Genomic DNA, 24,098 nt, shown 5'->3' with positions numbered 1-24,098 from the left:
GGTTATCCCAAAGTAATGTAGTTATGAAAGTGGCATATTTTTTCCTTTCTAGTTCAAGGATAAGAAATAAGAGATTTTGAAGAAATATCATATTTTGAAGACCTTTGAATTTGATTGCCTACCGATTTCTCAATTTTTATCTAATTTTTCTCTGATTTACAATATCTAAGTACATAGTATGAAACCCTATGCTCCACATCATTTGCAAGTAATCTAGAAATATTTTCTCTAGAGTTCGATATATGGAACTAGTTACTCTGGGCTTGTTAGCTTTGGTACTAAAATAACATTAAGGTTTCTTTTATAGATGGAAAGTTCACAACATGCTTAGTTCCTGTGGCAGGTCTTCTTAATCATTAGGTGCGCTATTCTTTATAAGTTGTTCTATATTGTGCTGAAGATGAAACTATTTTAGTTGTTATTTATAATTTGAGATTAAAATTGTTGCAATTGTATCCACATGTGATGTGATACAACACAATAGATATAAAAATAGAGTAATGAAAGTTGTATGTATCATTTCCATGCAAATCTGGGCAACGACATTACTTGAGCTATGGACCTATTCCAAGTTCTAATCTAATCAATTTCTATGGCTTTTTGCTGAAAGGATAAAAACCTTATGCCACCATCTCGATTGGTAAAGTTCATATCTTGTTTTTCATTTGGAGTTGCTCATTTTTTTAATATGAAATATTTTCAATTCCAAAAAAGAACCATATTTGTACAGGAAATATTTTGGTTGCTCATATGTTGTACCTTAATTAGTTAAGTTTTTAGTTTTTTTTTTTTTCTTTTTATTTTATATACAACACCCGGATTGAAACAATGAGAGTTTAGATTACAATAACAATGGAGTGTGAAATTGAAATGTGATCCTGTGCTAAAGAACGTGAAATTTGAAAAGAAAATATTACCACCACAATGCCAAAGGATAAGATTATATTTGTGATATAGCAACATCAAAGGATAAGAGTAGATTTGTGATATGTAAACATTCATAGGGTCAAACAATATTGAATTTAGTTCTCTAGAACATGGAATCCTGTAGCACAAAAAGCCAACTATGTTTGTTGTGATGCTACAGATTTTTCCAGAAGCCTTAATAGCTATTTAGTGTGTTATTTACAGCTGCTTTTTGTTACTTTGGTATTCTTGTTTGTGAAATAATAGCTAATATGAATACATTGTAATTCCTTATTCAGAATAAGGGAAGATGGCCTATGCTATGGGTAGTATGAAAGCGATTGCCACTTCTTCCTATGAAAGCGATTGCCACTTCTTCCTCCCGGGTAAAATTGGAAAGGAGAGAAAGTTGGGTGCAATATCTGACCAAAATGCCACACAATTGCCTTATTTTGTTGCTTTTTCATCCATCTCCTTCAATTGTTTAAGAAGGAGGCAGACGACAAGATTACATAGCAGAGAGAAGGTAGTGAATCCAATGTCTATGGAAAAGGAGTTGTAATACAACCAATATGGGCCAACAACAAAAAAATTGCAGGTGGGTGAAAAAATGTCCATCTAAAGGAAGGTTCTTTTCACATAAAACTTTATTGTGGTAGATCTTTCTTTTTCCATATACATCTGATGTTAATGTGTGGTTTGTAAGTAGGTTTGGTATGACATATATTCTAGTATTTTTTTGTGCATCTACTAAAAATATTTTCAAATTGTCTTGCAGGCAGGTGTCAACAAGATTGTTGATATTGTCAAAGTCACCCTTGGACCAAAGGGTAGAAATGTTGTTTTGGAGAACAAGTATGGTTTTCTGAGGATTGTCAATGATGGTGTGAAAATAGCTAAGGATGTAAATTGTAGATGTGGGTTGCAAATATTTTATATTCTATATTAGTTTTCCTTGACTAAATGTCTTACTATATTATACTTGGAAGGAAAAATTCTCACAGGTCATAGGCAACATATTTCTCTTTTGATGATCTGCCTGGTCTATGGAGTAGCCATAGTAGAGTAATGAATCAATATTTAAATAGTTGAAAACAAGTATTTGTGTGTGAGATGTTGATGAGTCAAGGTAAATTGTTATTACCAATCTAGTTAATGCATTTCAATGGTGCACTCTGCTTCTGACAGGTTGAATTAGAGGACCCAATTGAAAATATTTTGGCCAAGTTGGTAAGACATGATGCAGCAAAGACAAATGATTTAGATGGTGATTGAACTGCCACATCTGTTGTACTTGTGCTTGATTTAATAGCTAAAGGTGTAAAGGTAATTTATTTGTCCCTAGTACTAGCTTAAGTATTTATTCATTTTTATAGGTCCTTATGGTGGTTGTTGTTTATTTATTTATTTTCTGAATTTTCAATGCTTTAGTAGGATCAAGATAGTATCTGAGTGGGAAAATAGCCTTGTTGAAGATGATATTGTGATCATGTTGTCAATTAGTATGATCTAGTTCGGAAAAAACCCAACAGATAAAGCTTGTTGGTATTTTTAAGATTTGTGAATAAGAATCTGAATCATAAACTTGTTCAAGTTGTTGCAGCTAGAGAAAATCATATTCAAATTACTAGGGGCATTGACAAGATAGTAAAGGCTCTTGTTTTTGAACTCAAAAATTTGTCAAAGGAGGTAAATGCTCACAATTTGAGTCGGTTTTCTCTTTCTGGTCTTGTTGCTTCTTGACTTAGTCTATGGTTGAGGTGCACTTTCATTAGGGGAATAGTTGATCCAAAACTATGAGCTAGAGTTTCTTGTAGACTCTAGTGTAGAATGTTGGGGAGTTACCTGTGAAACATCTAGCAGGAATTTTATCTATAAGGGAGTGTACATGCTAAAAATTAATACCATGTAATCGACATTATTCTCCAAGTTGAAGATAGTGAATTAGAAGATGTTGCTACATTAAGTGCTGGGAATAATTATGAAATAGAAAACATGATACCAAAGGCTATGAGTAAAGTTGGAAGGAAAGGTGTTGTGACATTTAAAGAGGGGAAAAGTGTAGAAAAAAATATGTATGTTGTTGAGGGAACGAAATTTGATCTTGGATATATTTCTCCATATTTTGTGATAGACAGTGAAAAGATGTCCATGGAGTATGAAAATTACAAGGTAATTGATGTGAATTGAAAGCTTCTTTCTTTTTTGTTGTGCTACTATTTGTTAGTGCTCCTTGTAATGAAGAGATAATAGATAGAAATGATGTGTAACATTTTTAGAATAAACTCTCATATGAGTTGTGGAATTGTTTTGCAATTACCTCCAACTGTCATATATTCATGGCACATCCTCCTGGTTCAATTTGGGTTGGTGTTGGTTTTGTACGAAATTTTAAAATCTATGCATTATGAACCTTTTGTTACTTCTTGAATCTGTCCAATATTGGATTTAGAACACTGATCAAAAAGACATATAACCACTACTAAGCATGGGAAGAGGGTTGCTAAATTTCTATTTATTTGCGCTTGGCTTTTAGAATTCACTTATTATGAATTTGGAAATGAACTTGCATATTTATATTTTTATAATTTGAAGCGATTATTGGTTGACAAAAAGATCACAACTGTAAGAGACTTGATCACAATATTGGAATAGGACATGTGTGGGGGTATCTTATCTTGATAATTGTTGAGGAAATTGAACAAAAAGGATTGGCTACTCTTGTTTTGAACAAGCTTCATGGTGCATTGAAGGTTGGCACTTTGAAAGCTCTTGTATTTGGAGAGTGGAAAGGCTAATATTTGGATGACATTGCTATATTGACTAGAGGTATTTTTCAAGTTTAGCTACATTAAGGACTTACATGCACTAAGAGCTTAAGTACAAATCTCGGTCTGTATATAAGAAGTCTTATATCATTTGTCGTGGAAACAATCTTTATTGGGTAATGGGTTTTCTCTTCTAGTTCAAGTTTTCATGTTAATAGGATAAATTCTCACTCAATGAGAGGTATTGAGAATAAAATATGTCCACCATGTCTATAGTCACAGGTTTCTAATATCTTATGTAGATACTTTTTTGTTTATTCTTTCTCTATGTAGGCATTATTATCAGGGATGAAGTTGGATTTTCCCTTGGATAAAGTTAGAAGTAAGGTTTTGGGTACTGCTTCAAAGGTGGTACTTACCAAGGATTCAACAACGATATTTGGCGATGGGAGCACTGAAGCACCTATTAATAATAGAATGTCTCAAATTAGAAGCTTTATTGACGTGTTTTATTTCTCTATAACTTAAAAATAAGTTGCTTTATCCAAATGGAGGCTTGAAATTATTGTCTTGTTTTCTCAGTATAGCCACCATATACTGAAAAGTGTCCATCACCATGTGGGGAGATATATCCTCATTAATATCATTCATGATATTAATGATTTTGATAGACGATTTATAATTTGAATATATGTTCCTCTCAAGGAACATGCAACAATAATTACAAACATTAAATTTAAATAACTTAATGTTTCTTTAATATCATAATATGTTTGAATTTATAGTTAAATTCCCTATCAACATATTTTATCAAATATTTTCACCAATGATATCATTCTCACTTTCTTTGCAGGTTGCAAAACAAGACTACAAAAAATAAAAAATGAATGAAAGAATTACCAAGATTTTTGGTGGAGTTTCTCTTATCTAGGTAAAGTTTGGCATCTTTGAAGTACATCCAATTCAACCATTACTCTTTGAGTCTATGAAGGGTGCTTAAACAAATCAAAAATATTGTTTGTATGCAAGGCAATTAAGAGATCTTGATTAGTAGATGGTGAGTATAGACACTTGGAAAAATTTGGAGTTCCTTTGAGAGTTGGATATTTGGCTTGTTTCATGAACCATAGCCAGAGTCTATAACCTTTATCCAAGAGTGAGGTGAAGAACCAACTCTAATGGACATTCCATTACAAAATGGGGCATCATATAGCTCCACAAAAATTCAAATAAATTCAACAACATCTAACATTATGTCTCCTTAATTATGATAGTAGATTTAACTATTTACTTATTGAAATCCCAATGTATTAAAAAGATTTAATAGGAATTGGTCATTGTTGGATTGAATTGGAGAGAAAGAGTAGATAATCCCCAAACATATGAACAAGTATTTGACAAATCATAACAAATTGACATGGATGATGACTCAATTTAGTTGAATGTTGAAAGGAAATTGGAGTTCTAGTTCAAAAGAGTACAAGGTCAACTAAAAAATTTTTATTTGAAGAAAATCTATGATGAAAATTAGAGTTACATGCATGTAGCATGGATATTGGAAGGATTAGCACTCCCTTGAGCATAGGCTTAGTTCCAATAGTAGAAAGACATGTTGGTGATTAAAAGATAACAAGTGAAATCAATGAATTCTAATATTCCTATGAAAACTTCAAGCAAATGTTTCCAAAATTTTAAACTTTTTCTTTTCCAATTTTCTTAAAATATTTAGTATGGAAGTTACGGAGAATAATTTCAACCAACCATACACAACTTTCATCCAACATTTCAAGAGCAAACTGTGATAAAAATATTTGAGGCAATTTTTATTTTCCTGTGCCAAATATATTCCTTACCCATGTATGCAATTAACCATTCGAGTAGTTCATATGATTTACTGATTACATTGAGTATTAACTGTTGGATTCTGATACATGAGAACCATGGACAAGCATAGCATACTCAAGAAATATTTTTCCATGGAGAGTATTATAACTCTCCATTGGTGTGACATCTTTTTGGTGCCCACGAAGAAATTATTCATACACTTGGCATAACTGACGCTTGCTTTTTATAGGAGAGGCAGAGTTAAGCCCTCTGCATCCCACATAGGTAGTTGTATATGCCTTAAAACTTTCAAGTAAACATCTTCCAGACATATTGGATCATAATTCTAAATTTATGTCAAATTTCAGGCTTATATTTCCCAAATAAGCACATATTTTTCAAACACAACAGTTCCACATACATCAATTATCAACATATGAATAGTGACAACCAAATTATTTATCTTTTAAGCAGATATACTTATTTCATAGGAGTGGTTTTCCTCCCAGCCATAGGCACCACCTTGTGTAGCTACCACTTCTGTGTTAGGAAATGAAATAACAAGGGAAAATTTGCTAGTTATGACTCTGGTATTTCTCACTCTTTTTATTTTCTAGAAATTAGAGACAAGGAATTCATATTGTAGTCTTTTCTAGTCATAGCAATCCAACAAATCAATTGGGACCTTGGGATATTCCCCTTGTCTCCAATGCTCTATTGGGGATTGGCCAAGGAATTTCCATTGCTAGGAACTAGGTAATTCCAATTGTAACAAAATTTTCATTGGCTCTCCGCATTTGCCAATAACCCTTATTTATGGTTTACACACTTTTGTGATAGACAATCTTCCTCAATTTAGAATTGGCATCAAGGTGTGTCAATATTCAAAGAAGTATAGATTAGAATGGGAGAATTGTGAATACGAACAACCATAACAACAACCAACCCAACATCTCTCAGCTCTCACGTAGTCTTGGCTTTGGCTGCAGTGTCTCAAAGTTATGCAACAAGGCCATCTTTTGGTTCTCTAACATATCCAACCTCAATTCATGCATGAAATGACTACCTTGATGGCTGGATGATTGAATCCCCTCTTCCCAAGAGTTTGTATGAACCAGTGTTGCAACTTACTTACCACATTTTCTATTTTGGCTTTACCATCCTTACTATGTTGCATGCTCAGTATTTGGCCATCTTGTGAATGGGCACTAGTTCCTCCTTGTACACTTGAAGCATTAATGCATGCATCATCTTCAGGGTTCTGTTATTATATTCATGTCCCCTTAGAATAACATTGTCCTCAATGTACTTTTCTAGTAATATCAATCATGTCCCAATTTCACAATCATCCACAACACTTGGACAAATCCCTTCTTTGTAAACTCAGTCCCTCAGGATATTTAACATTTCCCATGTGATGCCATCAAGAAGAGTTTAGGCCTTCACAGTTCTCTTGCTAATTTTGCAACTCAAGCCAATTCTCACCATCTCTCTGCTCTCGAAAAATTCATCATTCCATCCATGTCATATACATATGATAACATGAGTGATCTTCTTAGATTTCAATAATAATTTAAATGGATTCGTTATAATAATCGGATTCAAATAATTATATGACATGCTCGGGTTACTTAGCGTTAGACTTGATTGTGGTAATCTTGATCGTTCCTATGGGCTTACTTCCATACTCCATCGGACCTATGTTTAGGAAAATTCTACATGCATTATGTCCATTCTGACAAAGTCGTCATCACATCAATTTCCTTGGTAACCTCCATTCCTTGGGAGATCATGGTTTCTATAGTCACTAATTTTGAAAACTCCTCCATGGTTTCCCTCCTTTGTCCTGTTCAACATTGTGGTCAACAAAGATGTGTTCCTTGTGGAGCCCAAGTATGAGTGAAAATTAAGTCGTAAGAGTGGGAATGGTACCTATTCTTTCCATAGCATCAAATCACCTTCATTGCAAGCTACAATGGATTTTGAATTATATATAACCCCATGAGAAATAGTGTTTCTATGAATAGTTTTAAATCTTCATCCAAACAACCTTATATGCAGTGTGCACTGACCATTGATTATTACTGTGCAAGAAATTTCAATTTCCATAATTCCCTTATTTAGTGTTGCCCTTAAAGGCTTGTATGATTCTTTCACCTCACCCTTTTTGCATAGTAGATTGGTGTTAGTTGCAAATAGAGGGAGTTGGCAGTGGATTTTGCCTTCATTTCAGTGTAAAGATTTTGATCTTTATATTCTTAAAATCTTGTATGATTCTTTCACTTGACCTTTTTTGCATGGTAGATTGAGGACAACTGATCAATTAGATGGAGTTGGTAATGTGAATTTTTAATATAAATATAAGGAACCTCCAACCTTAATACCTTTGAATGAGTTTGTTCTCTTTTTGTCCAATGAAGGCCTCCTCAAACCTTCAACCATAGTGAGGAAGAGCAATGGTGACAAGGGGCACTTCTGTCTTAGCCCCTTTCCACACCTAAAGAAAACAATTGTTGAACCATTTATCAAGAGAGAAAAATAAACATGTGATAAGAAAACTTTAGCTTCAAGGATAAGCAAACCTTTATATAGGGCCAATGCTTCAACTTTGATTTTTTGTGGATATTCCTATCCCTTAAGCATAATTAAGATCACAGTTTCACTTGGGGTTTAAGATAGCCTGCTCCCCCTACATCGTGTACGTGTATTTATGCCTGTCTAAAATATGTGTAAGTATTGGAACATGCTTTTCCAAAAATTTAGAACAAAAACTAACATTGACAACTAGATGGTCAATCTTAGATATTGCAGATCCATGTTAGTGCATACGATTTGGATAAGATTTGATATCGCTGAAACACTAACCTCCAAAAATTAGGTCACTAATTTGAGCTGAATTTGAGACGTGATATCTATCTACCATCCATTTGAATATCAAATGTGAGAAACCATAGGCCATTAAATTTTGAAGGCATTGAGCTTGACCACTTAGAAGAAGAGTAATCACGTTTCATGGAATTTTCATTTCATACTCTTCCACTGGATTTGTTTACGTTTGATTCTGAAAAAGGCTTGGGATGTAGTTTCAATCTTGCATTTGAAAATGGATTTATTCAACTCAAATTATTTTCTCTGAGTTGAATTCATTCAACACATTTCTTTAAAGGGCACTAGCTCAGTGGAAGAGAAACTTCTTTGCAAGCACGAGGCTGGTGGTTTGATTCCATCATGCCCTAGCCTAAATTAATCACTCAATAAACAAAAAGATTAATATTCTCTAGAGGGACAATAACTAGGATTAAAAACATATTGTCTCTATAAAGACAATAATTTGGAATTAAGACATACTTCCTATATGGAGACTATATATCTTTAATCATAGCTATTGTCTCTTGAAAGTAAATTGTCTTAACTTGAGACAAAATAAATTGGAATTGTCTTAAATATTGTCTTTAAGCGGGTGTCTCAATTTATTGTCTTAAAAAATTGTCTCTATAAAGACAATATAGAACACAAGTATTATTGTCTCTTGAGAGACAAAAAGCAATTGTCTCTTAAGAGACAATAATAGTTGTGTTCTATATTGTCTTTATAGAGACAATTTTTTACGACAATAATTTGAGACACCCGTTAAAGACAATATTTAAGACAACTTCCAATTTCTTTTTTGTCTCAAGTTAATAAAATTGTCTTAACTATTTTCTTAAAACCCCTTTTTATGTAGTAGTGGATGATGACATGGTGCTCTATTAAGACACTGTGTGGTGAAAAGGTCACTGGTTTGAAACCCCGTGGGAAAAAATCCACCCGGGTCGAAGTTACACAAGCCACACGTTAGGGGTGCCGGTCATGTCAAGACTCATATTACCTAACAATAATAATAATAATAATAATAATAATAATAATAATAATAATAATAATAGATGATGATATTCACGAGTCACATTACCTAACAATAATAATAATAAAATAGATGATTACATGGTACTCTTTTAAGACACTCCATCACTTGTTCATAACCCATGGGAAGAAATCTAGTCATTGCTAAGGGCTAGTGATTTTGATGGCTTAGATGCCCCTAAGTTGTTGTTAATCAAGACAAAAGTTAGAAGTGTTATTCATCTTAGGACTCACATTACCTGACAACAAGAACAATAATAATAAAATTAGAATTTAGTTAGTTTTTTGTGATTTTTTTAGTTTTAACAATGTGAGATGTATAATAAAGTAAGTATTTTGATGCTTATAATGGATTGATGACTATCACCAACTTCAACATAGTGAGGTCACTCTCAACATGCTACTTAGTGTTCTTTCTCCTCCAAAACTCTTGGAACTTCTCAGTGATTTTGTTATCTTTACTATGCTTTTAGTAAACATAGTTTTTACATTTGTGACTATTAGGGTCTATGATTTTTTCTAGGCTTTTATTATTATACTAAACTTATCCAACTAGTGACAACCCAACCAATGATATATATATATATATATATATATATATATATATATATATATATATATATATCTATAGTCACTCTCTATTGAGTATAAAATGAACTACACATCTTAATCATCATACAAAATCTCAATAGGGATGAAGGCTCGAAAATTAGTAGTTGTTGGTTCCCTTTCATCCTAGCCTACGAGACCCCAACCCCCTGTGTTGTTCTTTTTATTGCGGTTTTCTCAGGTTTTTTTCCCCTCCTTTCCTTCTTATTCCTTTTTTGCTCTTTGTTTTTTAATCAGTATTTTAGTAAATTAATTTAATCTTAATTGTTCCCTTACTTTCCTCGAGCTTAAAATTAGGAATAAGATGTTTTTATTTGAATAGGGCTAAAAAAGATTAAGCCTTAATTATTTAACATATTTTACAAATAAATAATTTTTATACGTGAACATAGATGAAGGAATTATAAAACTAGAAACTAATTATCTTGTTATACCTTTAAATATAAATAAATGAAATTAGGTATAAATATAAATAAATGAAATTAACAATTGAATTAACTAACTCATCGAAAACAACTATAATTTTTCCATAATACTTTAATTTATATTTTAAGTGGTCTTAAGTGAATAGAAATTGCTATACTTTCAATATAGTTAAATTCCTTAAATCTAGAATTAAGTCATAGATTTAACTAAATAATTAGGTTATCTATTTAATAAACCTTTATTACTTTTTCTTACTATTTCATATAACAATAATAATATAAGCTTTTATCTAGTTTATGTAGTTTTAAATAATAAAAAAGCTCCATTACTTAGTTCTTGGTTATATTATTTTCATTAAAATACAAACAGTTACATTTAATAAGAAATGGAAATAAATATAACAAAACTAACTATTTCATTAATTAACTAATTATTGTTCCCTTGCCTTATCTCTTGGTTAAGTCTAGCCTTGTCCAATGTAGAAGTTTCCTAGTCAAAAATATAGCCTTTGAGTGATTTGCTCTCTCTATTTAAATGCACATTCTTCAACTTGTCCTAAGATGAATCACACTTGTTGGTTAGAAACCTGTCCACAAATGAATTATGATGTGATTTTCACCCAAAACTCTTCCGAATTAAAAAATAACATATTATTATTATTATTATCCAATTTTAAAATCACTTCCAATCAAAACACCATATTGTTGTATTGATTAAAATGTTTTAATTAATATTCATTTTAATTTTAAAATTATCATAACTTTAAAAAAATCTGAACGCATAAACATATTCTTTTCTTATTCATATTTATTTAAATTTTATATAAACTTTATAGGGAAAAAAATATCTCTTTATATAAAAACTAAAATTTAAAACCCATGAAGCATGAGGGGGTTTAGTCCCACTCTCACAAACTCCACTAAGAGGCATTGAGGCTGAATCAATTTTCACCTCCCAAATTGGGATCACAGCCATTTTCCTACCAGTCACAATCATTGATTCCCAGCTCTTATTGCTGGGCAAGAAATCGTTTATTACAAGTCCCACTATGGAATTCTTGATTTGCAAATCTCTGATTCTTCATTTAACTCCTTGGCTTCTGCACACTGCCAAGGAAACCAACACAAATTAAATTACCCTCATCTTTTTCAGAGCCTTCGGGCAATTTCATTCTGATAAATTCTATGCTATCCTCCATTTCCTCATGGTCCCTTTCATCATGATAAGAAGTAGATCTTCTCAGAGCAGGGCCCTTGAAATAAGGCCTGCCCGTCAGTCTGCGCTCTGAAACGCTGCGTCTTGTAGAAGGAGCGCAACCAGTTTTCATCACAGAAGGTACACACAAATCTGTAAAAGTCGACCCATATTATATCAGTTTCCAGTTTGCCCTAACCCTAACTCTAAATTTCTAACAGTTAAATAAAGTTTGCAATTTACCTTAACCCTAACTCTAAATTTCTAACGGTTGAATAAAGTTTCCAATTTACCCTAACCTTAACTCTGAATTTCAACGATTAAATGTATCACCAGAGTATAAATTCATTCATTACCTTGCAAATCCCCAGATCGATCCTGGCGTCGCTGTAATCCGTTTTCTCGTCTTCCCAGCACGGAGACATTGTTTCTGCAGTCTCTTTTCCTGAGAAATCCCAAGAACGATCTCAACCCAGAGAAGTTAACCTTCCTTCCTTTCTTTTCATCGGAGCCCTTATAATTCTGCGTCTTGATTTTCGGTTTCTGGTCATTATCTCGAATCACTTCAATTGCGTCATAATTCTTTTTCTGGAAAGTAAGGTAACCCCAGGACGAGGAATCGGGCTTGTAATTTCTCTCCCCCCTGCGTTGTTCATAATTGGCCCTTGCCAACCTTAACAACCGCTCTCTGAGACATGACGAGCAGATCCCTACTACTGCCTGCGATGGATGGAAAGGGCATCGGTTCAAGGGTTCACCGAATCTGTCCATTCTTTTTCAACAATATCTCACTATTGCTGATTAGATCTTGGGTCAGTCTAGAACCGTCCTCAAAAGTTATTACCAATGACCTCGAAAAAAACTCTTTAGTCTTGAGTATTGCCTAGAACAATTCTCCTAAGTTACAGATTATTTTAATTTAATCTGATATGCTTCAGAGATGATGAAATTCAAACCTATAACAGAATACAGAAAGAATACAAAGCAGGTCAATATGTAAGTAGGTTGGCTATAAACAGGGTCATTTTTAAGTGGAATATCTCAGAATTTGATCATCAGATTTTTCTGACAGTCAAATTATAAAATATTCCAAAAATCTATAATCTAAATATTCCAAAAATCTATAATGTACACAAGTTCAAGATAATAAAAACCATTATACATAATCAACTATCTAAAAACCATTATTCATAATCAACTATCTAAATAGAACAAAACAGAATTCGAGAAAACCCGGACTCACCTGGAGTGTTGGGGAGGGTCGTAAAACCCTAGCTTCGAAGCCAACCGAGCAATTCACTTCGTTTCTACGTTACAACGTGTTGGGCGGGCATGGTCTACACTCTTCATGATCTTTCTTGACACATAATCTTGGTTGGTTGCCCTTGGAGATTTGGATTTAAATTTGTGCGATCAGAAATTGGACAAATGCACTAGCGGTTAACTTGTGGCCTGTAGATTCATCACCCATCCCACCTGTCATGTTGCGGTCTTTAATATATTAAATTTACTCTCTAAAACTTAACTTTTAGAGATGTTGTTATCAGAGGGTCACCTAGAAACTTGCCTCGTTTTTCCACCGCATTCACTTGGGAAGGACCATGTTCGTTGGGGTTAGCTTGAACTGTGGGACAGTGCCAACCTTTGACATGTCATTGAAGTTGCTTCGAGGTCTGCACATCACATTAAATAACGAAGAACGCGCGTCCAGTCTTTGTTATGTGTAGACAATGACATCGTCTTATTCCAAAGTTTTATATAACAAAAGACAAATATTTCCGATTATTCGTTTGACCTCTTATTGTGGCTTCTTTCATTGAGTATGATTTTAATAAAATTATGCATTCAGACAATATTGTGAATAAGGGATTTTCCATTCTAATCTAAATTGCTTTTTTTTTTAATATTTGTGAAATAGTTTTAGTGTGAAAATGTTCCGTGATAAATGTAATCACTGCTTAGTGCCTTATTTCATTGTTAGCTTTCCCATGGCATTGTCTCATGGTAAGTTGCTTGATTGTTATCTTGCCATAACATCACAATAACAATTGCAATTTAGAATTTCACCATAATAATTACAAAATAGAAGATCATTCCATTGTGCTGTTGTTTCTTCATTCTATTCCATTGTGTTGTTGTTTCTTCATTGAGCTTTGCTAATAACCCATGCAATTTTCTAGAGGGTAGTTTACCTAAACTTTACTATAACTCTTGTAAACATCAATAAATAAATTTTTAAAATTTAATAAACTTTGTCTAAATTTTTTTTCAAGTATTTAATCATGTTATTTATTATGAGTTCTTTTAATGTTTTTCCCTATTTGTATTTACCATTGCTCCTACCTCTAAGGGAAAATCAAAAGAAAATGTTGTAGTTGATGATACCTTAAGAGGAATTAGTGCATATACTAGCTAGACTCATTCATGCCCTCTCACCCTCTCCTATGGCATGGAAGCAACTTATAGGACATACAATGAATGTTCTATTCTAAGGGAGTTGTTTATGGTTCAATCTCCCAATAGACTCTTTTGTTTTACATTGTGTGTTGGTTTTATTACAAGGAGGGTGAGAAAGAAAATTTGGATTTATGTGGCTAGTTAATTCAATCTCTATGGCTGGTAAAATGGTTATCTCCAATAGAAATTGTCATAGGGAGCTTTGAAGGTGGAGTGACATTATGTTGATTTCCTTAACCATTGTCATTAAGTACCTTACACATAACAATGTCTAAGAAACAATATACCAGTTATGGATACATGTTAGATAGGGTAGCTTTCACATTCATGAGAAATTGACTTTTAATCATAACATACACATGAATTGTCAAGAAAATCCCTTCCTAAGGTTTTCATGTGATAGGAAGATATTTGTATCTTGATCTAGACCTAGTAATACAATTGGCTATGGTTAAGGTTGGCTAGTCCAACTACATTGAGAAAAAACCTAGCACTACAATTGGCTATCGTTTAGGTTGGCTAGTCTAACTACATTGAGAAAAAACCTACAAGAAAATAATTTAATTAATAAATGATGATAATAGATTGGGGACCATAACGTTTGCAATTAGTATGACTATAAAATTTCCCACCCCAAATCTCTTCCTCATTCATCTTTCTAAGCTGCTTGAAATGAGAAAACCTTTCTACTATTAAATGGGATGAGACATTGATTCTTAACTATTACAACATAGAATTTATGGAGGATATACTTAAGACATGGCATCATAGCTAGTGGCCCCTTCTTGCTTATGCTCAATTATGTGCAACCAGGGGCACATTTCTTCTACATCTTCAACCAAGATGTAGGGTACCCTGAACTACTATAACTTCTCCATCTTTATCCTTATCCTTGTCCCCCTTGGGTTTGATTTGGGAGTAATTAACATATTCCAACACTCCCATTTAATTACAACCACTAGTGAATGTGTTTTAAGTCTAGAGAAGACATACATACAATACTTGAGATCAATTCAAATATTTGTTGTATATCTACATGTTGGTGTAGGTTGTTCACAACTCTATGTAGTACATTTGTTCCAAAATTTATCTTTTGTGTATTGTTTGTTTTTTAGCTTCATCTTTTCTTTGTTCTTCAATATTTCCTTTTCTTCCTTATCATCTTTATATGTTTCTTCTTTTGCATGTGCTTCTACCTCAATTGTTGCTAATTGAAATTTTGCATCAACCTTTGTAAGATTGAAAATAATATCTTTGATTTCTTTCACCTACTCTTCTATTGTGGCAATAACTTCAACAACGCTCACTATTTCGTTCATTTTCTGTTGTAGTTTGGTAACTTTTCCATAACCACATTAATCTTTATCATACTTAGGCTTTGCACTCCACTCTTCAAGAAAAACTAATTCAACTTCATAATCAAGTTCAACATTCATTGTAAAACCAATTTCAATTTCATCCTTTACATGTATATATACACACTCAAGTTCATTTTTTTACCATGTTCATGTGTACAAAATCACTTTTTTCTTCTACAATTTCTTCAGTTGTATCGTTAGAACAATTGTAGTCTCCATATCTTGTATATATTTAAATTATCTTTTGTAGGCTCTTCCACAGCTTCTTCAAAAAATTTATGTTGTTCCATCAATTGTAATGCTCTTTAGCTCAGCATGATGTGGATCTCTATTGCTCCCCTTTTCACTTTGTATCATTTCCAAAATCTCCCAAGCTTTTTTGGACCTGGTTGTTGTTGCAATCTTGGGAATAATGCTATCATCCAAACATTGATGAGTGAGAAACAATGTTGCTGCATCATCCCTCCTAACGTCTATAAGTTGATTCCTTTGGTCTTGTGTAAATAAGAGATGATGGAAGATAAAAAAATCATTAATCAAATCCATATTAATGAAAAATAAAGACAATGACTCTTTGAATTTTCTTCTCTACCCTATAAATGTCTTTCTTTCTTAAATTTTACTTCTTATCTCTAAAATTTCTCTTAACTTATTTCGTTTTTACCTTTCTCCCTTTATTAACCCTTCATTTTATTTTTTTATCCCATAATCGAAATCACCTAAACCCACTTATAAAAGTAAAAATGGAAATACCAATAGGTATAAAAGCTTTAAATTTTTGAAAATAATTTTGTAACAACACACATGAATTTAATAACTTGATTATCTTTTTAAGAAATTAACTTTTCAGTTCTTTGTTGGTTGTTATTTGTGACTACTCTCTTAGTACGACACCTTTGCAAACAATGAGCTATAGCTCCTCTAGCCATGATTGTGATGACTTTTGCAAAGATTTCTATGAATGGTGGCTCGATTGATTTAACCATCTAGTTAAATAGGGATGTCTTATCTAATGGAAATGAAGAGGAGGAAAAACACAAAATACACAAAAATATAAATTTATATTTATTAGAACTTTCTCACATACAACCATCCATTGAGTTGTGACTCTAGGATTTTCACAGACATTACAATGACCCAACCATGGGCATATAAGGACCTAATTTACTAAACACGTAATCATAACAAAGTCTAACTTGACTTTCCTTTTTTCGGTCTAATTCACACTTCGCAAATTCACACTAACTTAGAATTTTCCAAATAGAGATTGAACTCGAATTCATATTGACTCTCCATGCATTGCATGCATACAAGAGTAATTTTCTATTTTAAACACTACCCCTTAATTACCACGGCATGAAAACATAACTCAAATATGACTCTACATAACTTAAACATGAATAAACTATTCCTGCTACTAGTCCAATGCTGGTTTTTCTTGTACAAATTGCTCTTCAAATATTCTTTCACTCATGGACTACTGCCACAACTCTTAATATTCAAACTATGTTCTTACCTTTGCTTCTTATGCTTCATATTCCTCATCTTCTTTCTCACATATTTCTTGATATCAAAATTTGATCCCTTCTTGAATCCATTGTTGAAAGGTTGTTTCAATGCTTTCTTCTTCATCTTTAGAAACTTCCATGCCCTTTCCTACATCTTTTTAGTTATTCTTCCACTACTTTAGCACCTTTGTTGTTGCAAATAGGTTGTCTTCCACTTGGACTTGAGACACAAGCGGTCTTCTCTCACCAAATAACAACATATCAATGCATTCTTTATGTTGCATCATGTGCAACCACTCATCATGAGTTAAATTATCTTCATCAAAGTTAGCATCAACATAATTTTCATCGAGGCTATTATGTTATATCCAAGCATGCATGTCCTCACTAACAATTTCAACTTCACCAAATTAATTAGTTGTGGCTTGATTCACCAATTCACATCTCACTTTGCATTAATGATCCACATGTATTGTGATTCACAATCATCTCTACCATCCATGTGAATATGATCTTGCTCTTCTTCACACAAAGATGCTTCAACTTCTCTCTCCAGAATATTTGTTCCATCTTCTTCATCCATATGAATGTCTTCATAATGGGTTTCATTTTTATAGTATTCATGACCATCATCCACTTTCAAGTGGTATTTTCCAAGCTATTTTGTCCTCTCATAGTCCTTCTCATCTACTCTCACATTTGTGATTGAATTCTCTATAGATTCTTCAATAGATTGTGACACAACTTGCTATTGCATGCCACTTTCCTTTGTACCAAATTCTGCTTCCAATATCTTCCATACTTAGTTAGAAGATGTAGCTTTTTCTACCTTGCATAGAAAATTATCATAAAATACATGTTTTATAAAATGCAATCCTAAAGCATTACATACTTCATCATATGGGTTATTAGACTAGTACTCAATTTTTTAGAAATAAACATAGAAGGTGGTAGCAGATCCACCCTACACCAATCAACCTTGATCTTGCTTCTGCTAGACTTCTTATTTCCTTTCTTAATTTTCTTCAATAACACTTTGCCACCCATGAATGTTGTGCTTCTCTCCATATTCCCCCCGCCCCCACCAAAAAAAAAATATGATTTTCGATATGTAACTTTGTAAGGAAAAACCTTCACTAAATTCATGTACACTAGATTCATGTACATAGAAAAGTTTTTGCAAACCCAAAATACTATCATGCTTAACAAAAGAAAAGAATTTTGATTCCCCTTTGCAATACCTTAAACTCACTTTCCAATAAAAACCCATTAAAAAAAAAAATATCTCTAAACCTTTTAAATAAATCTTTATAATAAAACCCGTTAAAAAAACCCTTATTTAAGCTTTTAACATAGCCTTTAACAATAAAATTTTACAAAGTATTTTATAAATGTTTTCAGAAAGCACCTTTAAGGATTTTTAAAATATTTTCAAAACCTTAATATTTCGAATAACACCTTTTTTTCATAAACTTTAGAATAATGGCTACGATCCTGCAAACAAGAATCTTTTGAAAAAATTTAAAAACCTTCGACTCCCTTGACCATCACACCTTTCAATAGAGAGCCCCCGTGAGGAAACCCAAAATTTGTTGAAACATAAGTTTGTTAAAAAAATGTCATGCTTTTAAGCTTTAATCCTGTAATCACGCTTTTAAGTTTCACCAAAACGTCTCTCCCAATGTTACTTGGGAGCTTGGGAGCGGGAACAGGAGCGGGGAGCGGGAGCGAAAACGGGAGTGGGAGCAACCATTTGCAGAAGCTCCTAGTTTGGGAGCAAATCTGTGAACGACTTTTTAAAATATATATATATATATATATATATATATATATATATATATATATATATATATATATATATATATATATATATATATATATATAAATTTTTGATACATATATGTCAACAAAAACATGTAGAATGATGAATTAGATATAAAAAACATAAAAAAACATAGATTGATCATTGAACCGTATCACATCAATCATCTAGATTCTAGAAATTATAATCTTTATCAACCATGTCCACAATTTAGTAAAATACATATTACAACTGCAACATATTGAGTCTCGTGAATCATGATTCATCAAATTCAATCTTAAAGTTTCAACTTCAAGCTTTCAAAATTGAAAATTCAATATATAACATTTATCATCATTGATCACAAAAGTTGTACTTGTAAGCTAAGTTTAACCATTACAAGAAGTAATATCTTAGTTATTTCTAAGTCCTAACTTCTAACTGTTAACATGAAATGAAATGTTATAAAATGAAACATGAATAATGAAATGAAATGAAACAACTTTAGTCTTTCACGAAGCATCATATTTATAATTCATAATCATTACCAATGAGTTATAATTTCCAACTTCAAACTTCAAATTTTCATTGTCACAGTCATATATTGTTTACAAAAAATATCATTATGATATGAAAGAGTCAAGAGTCAAGAGTTAAGGACTCAAGACTCAACAATTATGAAAACTAATAGAAACTAGAAAGGACAAGTAAACTGTAAATCTACATGTGGCCCTTGCCACGAGAGTCTCCAGGAGTATAAGGAGGTCATGGTGGTCTTATAGGAGTCTCCCGCACAGACCAACGACCAGAACTAGAAGGAACATGCCCTCCATGTGAGGGTGTAGATGGAGTTGGCAACAGCAAAGGAACAAGACTCAGACCTCGAGCACTGCTACTTGATGGTGGAGGTGGAGGTGGCATGGCTACTGCAGCTGCAGCTACTTCATCTTCATCCCTTATAAGTTCCTCTTCCAGTTCTTCAAGATGCACTATACCATCCTCCGAATTTTCATCCTCTCGGTGATTCTCCCAAATTTTATATGTGGTATCCTCATAAGCCCGATCACAGTAATGACTCAACAACCTCAAGTTGTAGTGCACATAAACCAAGCTTTTTGCTCAGTTTTCATTGAGTTTGTTTCTTTTCACATTGTGTATGAAGCTGTAGGTGCTCCAACACCTCTCTGCAGAAGAAGTATTCACAACCTGTGATAGAACTTCTTTTGCCAATTTTGGCAAAAGTCCATGGCCGCCATATGTTTCCCACCATGTGAGAGCATCAAATCTATCTCTATCTTCCATTGCATGGAAGGTACCAAACAAACCAGTGCCACTGAAGTATTTGCCTATTTCAAGGCGCACAACTGCACATTCCGCCCTGTTAGGTATCAAATTTTCTAATGCTTGCAAATATCCACTAGTTACCTCTGCATCTAAATGGGGTTCAGTCCTAATCCCACCCCCTGGTGCAGGTTGGCCCAACCAAGATGTAGAGTAGTATTTTGGCGTAAGGATATACGCCAAGCAATGTAGTGGAAGATTAAGTCTATTCCACCATTCACACACACAATCATGAATCATTTTGTACAAGTTTGGATCTCTGTTTTGAACAATATCTTTTATTTGCCCCAACATGGTATCCATTTGCTCATACACCTCCCCAATCACTAGTTTGTCTATATCTGCAAACCGAATCATGTGATAAATGGGCTTGCTGAAATCCAATACTTGCCTCACACTTGTCAAAAACTGACCATCAAGAGCGGCCTCCTCCACCAGTTCAAAACCTTTCGTGTCAGCTGCATTTGTATCCCTTTCCTTTAATACTTGCCAATGTGGACTTGATACCATGCTAGCCAAATCTGGTCTTTTCAATCTTCAACAACTCCAATCTCAAGTGATTGTGGAAAAGGCCATGGGTATTGCTATGATTTGTAATAAATTTTATCATTTGTTTGCCTTTCTTGTACAAATCACCAATCCATTGGTATTGCGCATTTTTTTCTTGACAACATCATGCATCAGAAGTTTCAATGTGTGAACCAAACATCCAGACCAAAATATGTTGGGGTATTTATCCTCAATAATTTCTCCCGCTGCCTTACAATTAGGAGCATTATCAGTGATGACTTGGATGACATTGTATGACCTAATACGGTCAATTGTTTCAAGTAATGCTTCTGCAATGTTGATGCTGGTCCTCAACTTGTCTAAGTAATCATGTGCGGTTAGAAAGATGGCACCACTAACAGACATAGCAAGAACACTTATCAATGGCTTGCCTTTTACATTTGTCCATCCATCAGATACAATGGACAGCCCATGGTCAGTGCAAGAACTTGTCATTCTATTCAAAGAATGTGATATTTTTGCTTTCTCATGATCAAGTCCAATGGTTCTTGCCTTGTCATACCCAGGGCTCTTGTATCCTTTAGGGGCATCATTTATGGCAGAAACCATTTCGTGTCAATAAGCTGAGCGAAGAACATTGAATGGTATCCCACATGCATAGAGAAACCTGTAAACCTTTGAATCCACCTCATTCCTACACCCATCATCAAGGAAATCTGATATGGTTCTATGCCTTAAACCTGATGACCCTATGCCTCCATATCCACTGCCTTGGGAGGATGTTGAAGGAGTTCTTTGTGCTTGTGATTATGAGGTTGGTTCAAAGAAACCCCTTTATTTTTTTGATTTGTATTGGGCTTCCTCCTCTTCCCTTATATATTTGGCTCTATCCACTGCTGACACCACTGGACAAGTTTTGATTCCTATTTGTTTGTCTCCATCCCATGGCCTTTTCCCGCAGAGGTGTTTTCTGGCACGGGTGTATGAACCTCTATAATCATTGTTGCAATGGGGGCAATGAAATTTAGTGGTTCCACCCCCTTTCCCTGCTTCAGGCCTGTTAACATATTTCCATAATGGGGTTTGGTCTTGTTTAGTTTTTTGAGAGTCATGTTCACCCTCCTCCAGCTCCTCCTCACCGGGGTTTTCATCAAAGCCACTTTCTCCAGCTTCTTCGTCCCCCTCTTCATTTTGGCCCCTCTGTTTCCTACTTTCCAGCACCACAATAACCATAAAAGGGACCAAGAAGAGGAAAATCCTAAGAAATATAGCCAGGTCCATGATGTTTGATATTTGTAGGCTTTTGAATCTGCAAATTAATTTAATTTATTTAGATTAATTAATTTAATAATTTTAATCTATTAATTTAATTTAGATTCATGATTTTTTTACTAAATATAGTTAATAAACTAAATTAAACTACCTAAATTACTACCTAACTAAATTAAACTAACTAAACTAACTAAATTACTAAGTTACTTACCTCTTTGCAGGCTTGCTCCTCGCTCCTCGGCACTTGCTCCTCGCTTCTCCTCGCTCCTTTGCTCTTGCTCTCATTCAAGTGATAATGAAATGTTTGTTTGCCCCATTGGGTTTTTAAAACATATATATATATATATATATATATATATATATATATATATATATATATTTATTTTTTTTTTTTTTTTAATTGGATTTTTTTCGCGTCTGCGGCTTCTTTTCCACCAAGATCGCTCTCGAGCATTAAATATTTGCTCCGAGAGTGACGCTCCCGATGTCGCTCCCGAAATTGGTAGGAAGCACAAATTTTTTTATTGGGAGCGCGCTCCGGAGGGCTCCCTCCTGGAACGCGGATTGGGAGAGGGAGCGAGAGGGAGGCGGAGCACTCCCTCGCTTTACTCATGATTTTTTAATAGCATGGCTTTTCTTTTGATATGGTGGCCGCTCTTCTTATATCTTATTACTCAATTCTTCTCCTTCGATCTTATAACTCAACTCTTCGAACCTCAATATCAATTTGATGAAAATTAAGACAAAGAAAATACAAAATATACATAAACATAATTTTTATTCATTAAAATTTTCTCACATACAATCATCTATAGAATTGCCACTAGGCTTTTCACACAAATTACAATAATCCAACCACAAGTGTATAAAAACCTAATTACCAAATACAAAATCATAACAAATTCTAGCTTAACTTGCCTTTCCTCTATCTAACTCGCACTAAATTAGACTTGCCTTCTCTCTATCTAACTCACACTAAATTAAACTTTATCTAAATCACACTAAATTAAACTTTTCCAAAATTAAATTAGACTCTCCATACATTACATGCATACCACCTTAATTTACTATCCAACTTCCCAAATACCAATAGCTATAAAAACATTAAACTTCCAAAAGGAATTTCACGACAACACACATGAATTTAATAACTTGATTATCTTTTCAAAAAATTGTCCTTTCAACTCTTTGGTGGCTGCTATTTGCAACTACTCTCTTAGAATGGAACCTTTGCACTAAATTAGACTTGCCTTCTCTCTATCTAACTCACATTAAATTAAACTTTACCTAAATCACACTAAATTAGACTTTTCTAAAATTAAATTAGACTCTCCATACATTACTTGCATACCACCTTAATTTACTATCCAACTTCCCAAATACCAATAGCTATAAAAACATTAAACTTCCCAAAGGAATTTCATGACAACACACATGAATTTAATAACTTGATTATCTTTTCAAAGAATTGTCCTTTCAACTCTTTGGTGGCTGCTATTTGGAACTACTCTCTTAGAATGGAACCTTTGCAAACAATGAGCTGCAGCTCCTCTAGCAATGGTTGTGGTGACTTTTGCCCAGTTTTCTATGAATGGTGGCTCAATTCCTTAACCCTTCTAGTCAACTAGCCATGTCTGATCTATGGAGTACACTCTTTAACCAAAATTGAACCAGTTAGGTTTTTTTGTTGTTGCAAAATTAAGGGTATGGTTTAAACCACTTGCAACCGTAAGCCCTATATATTATGTGTGCCCTCAATGTTCTGCTCCAACATATTTTGTGTGGAAATGAGCTCGGCTATGACCGCTTGGATGGTAGAGAAAATCACGACAACAATGTCTGCAACTCACGGTGGCAACTAGGGGTCAACATTAGCTTAGGCCACCTTCTTGATACTACGGCAACTTTAAAGGCTGCTCACCTTAACCATAACTCACTAATCTCATGGGGTCCTTATGTCGATATCAGATTCCAGAAATATTTCCGAATTTGAATCTGTAATCGACATAATTTGCAGAGTGGCTAACAGCTCTTTGGTTTCTTTGGCTCTATACTAATCTAAATGCTAGAGCAAACCACATGATAATACTAATTTGAATATGAAGGAGAGGGGAGGAAACCATACGATAACATATTATAACTGCAAATCTCTAACTTGAATATTTTTTTTACTTAATTTTTTTTTAATTGCCTAAATTAAATTGATTAAAAATACTAAAAAATA

At 33.6% G+C, this 24,098-nt stretch overlaps 1 protein-coding gene and 1 pseudogene across 3 annotated transcripts; one reads left to right on the top strand and one right to left on the bottom strand.

Annotated features, from left to right (window-relative positions):
- The first annotated feature begins 1,216 nt into the window (after positions 1-1,216).
- LOC149265703 (chaperonin 60 subunit beta 2, chloroplastic-like) lies at positions 1,217-4,605 on the top strand (annotated as a pseudogene).
- A 6,668-nt stretch (positions 4,606-11,273) lies between these two features.
- LOC149265702 (uncharacterized) lies at positions 11,274-13,014 on the bottom strand. Of its 3 annotated transcripts, none has more exons than XM_089393763.1 (3): positions 12,871-13,014; positions 11,984-12,583; positions 11,274-11,780 (listed from the first exon to the last, which is right to left on the bottom strand). In XM_089393763.1, the coding sequence occupies exons 2-3, from the start codon at positions 12,396-12,398 to the stop codon at positions 11,518-11,520; spliced, it is 678 nt and encodes a 225-aa protein (XP_089249889.1). In that variant the 5' UTR covers positions 12,399-12,583; positions 12,871-13,014; the 3' UTR covers positions 11,274-11,517. The 3 variants fall into 3 exon arrangements, with proteins under 3 accessions (XP_089249889.1, XP_089249900.1, XP_089249894.1); XM_089393774.1 differs by having other exon boundaries at positions 11,984-12,424; positions 12,871-12,999; XM_089393768.1 differs by lacking the exon at positions 12,871-13,014 and having other exon boundaries at positions 11,984-12,824.
- Positions 13,015-24,098: the final 11,084 nt, after the last annotated feature.

The sequence above is a fragment of the Pinus tabuliformis genome, chromosome 6 (assembly GCF_031772625.1).
Source record: "Pinus tabuliformis cultivar Carrire ecotype Pingquan chromosome 6, CPIR1, whole genome shotgun sequence".
NCBI lineage: Eukaryota > Viridiplantae > Streptophyta > Pinopsida > Pinales > Pinaceae > Pinus > Pinus tabuliformis.
Note: the sequence above shows the minus strand (reverse complement) of the source record. Positions and strands in the feature narration are given on the sequence as shown.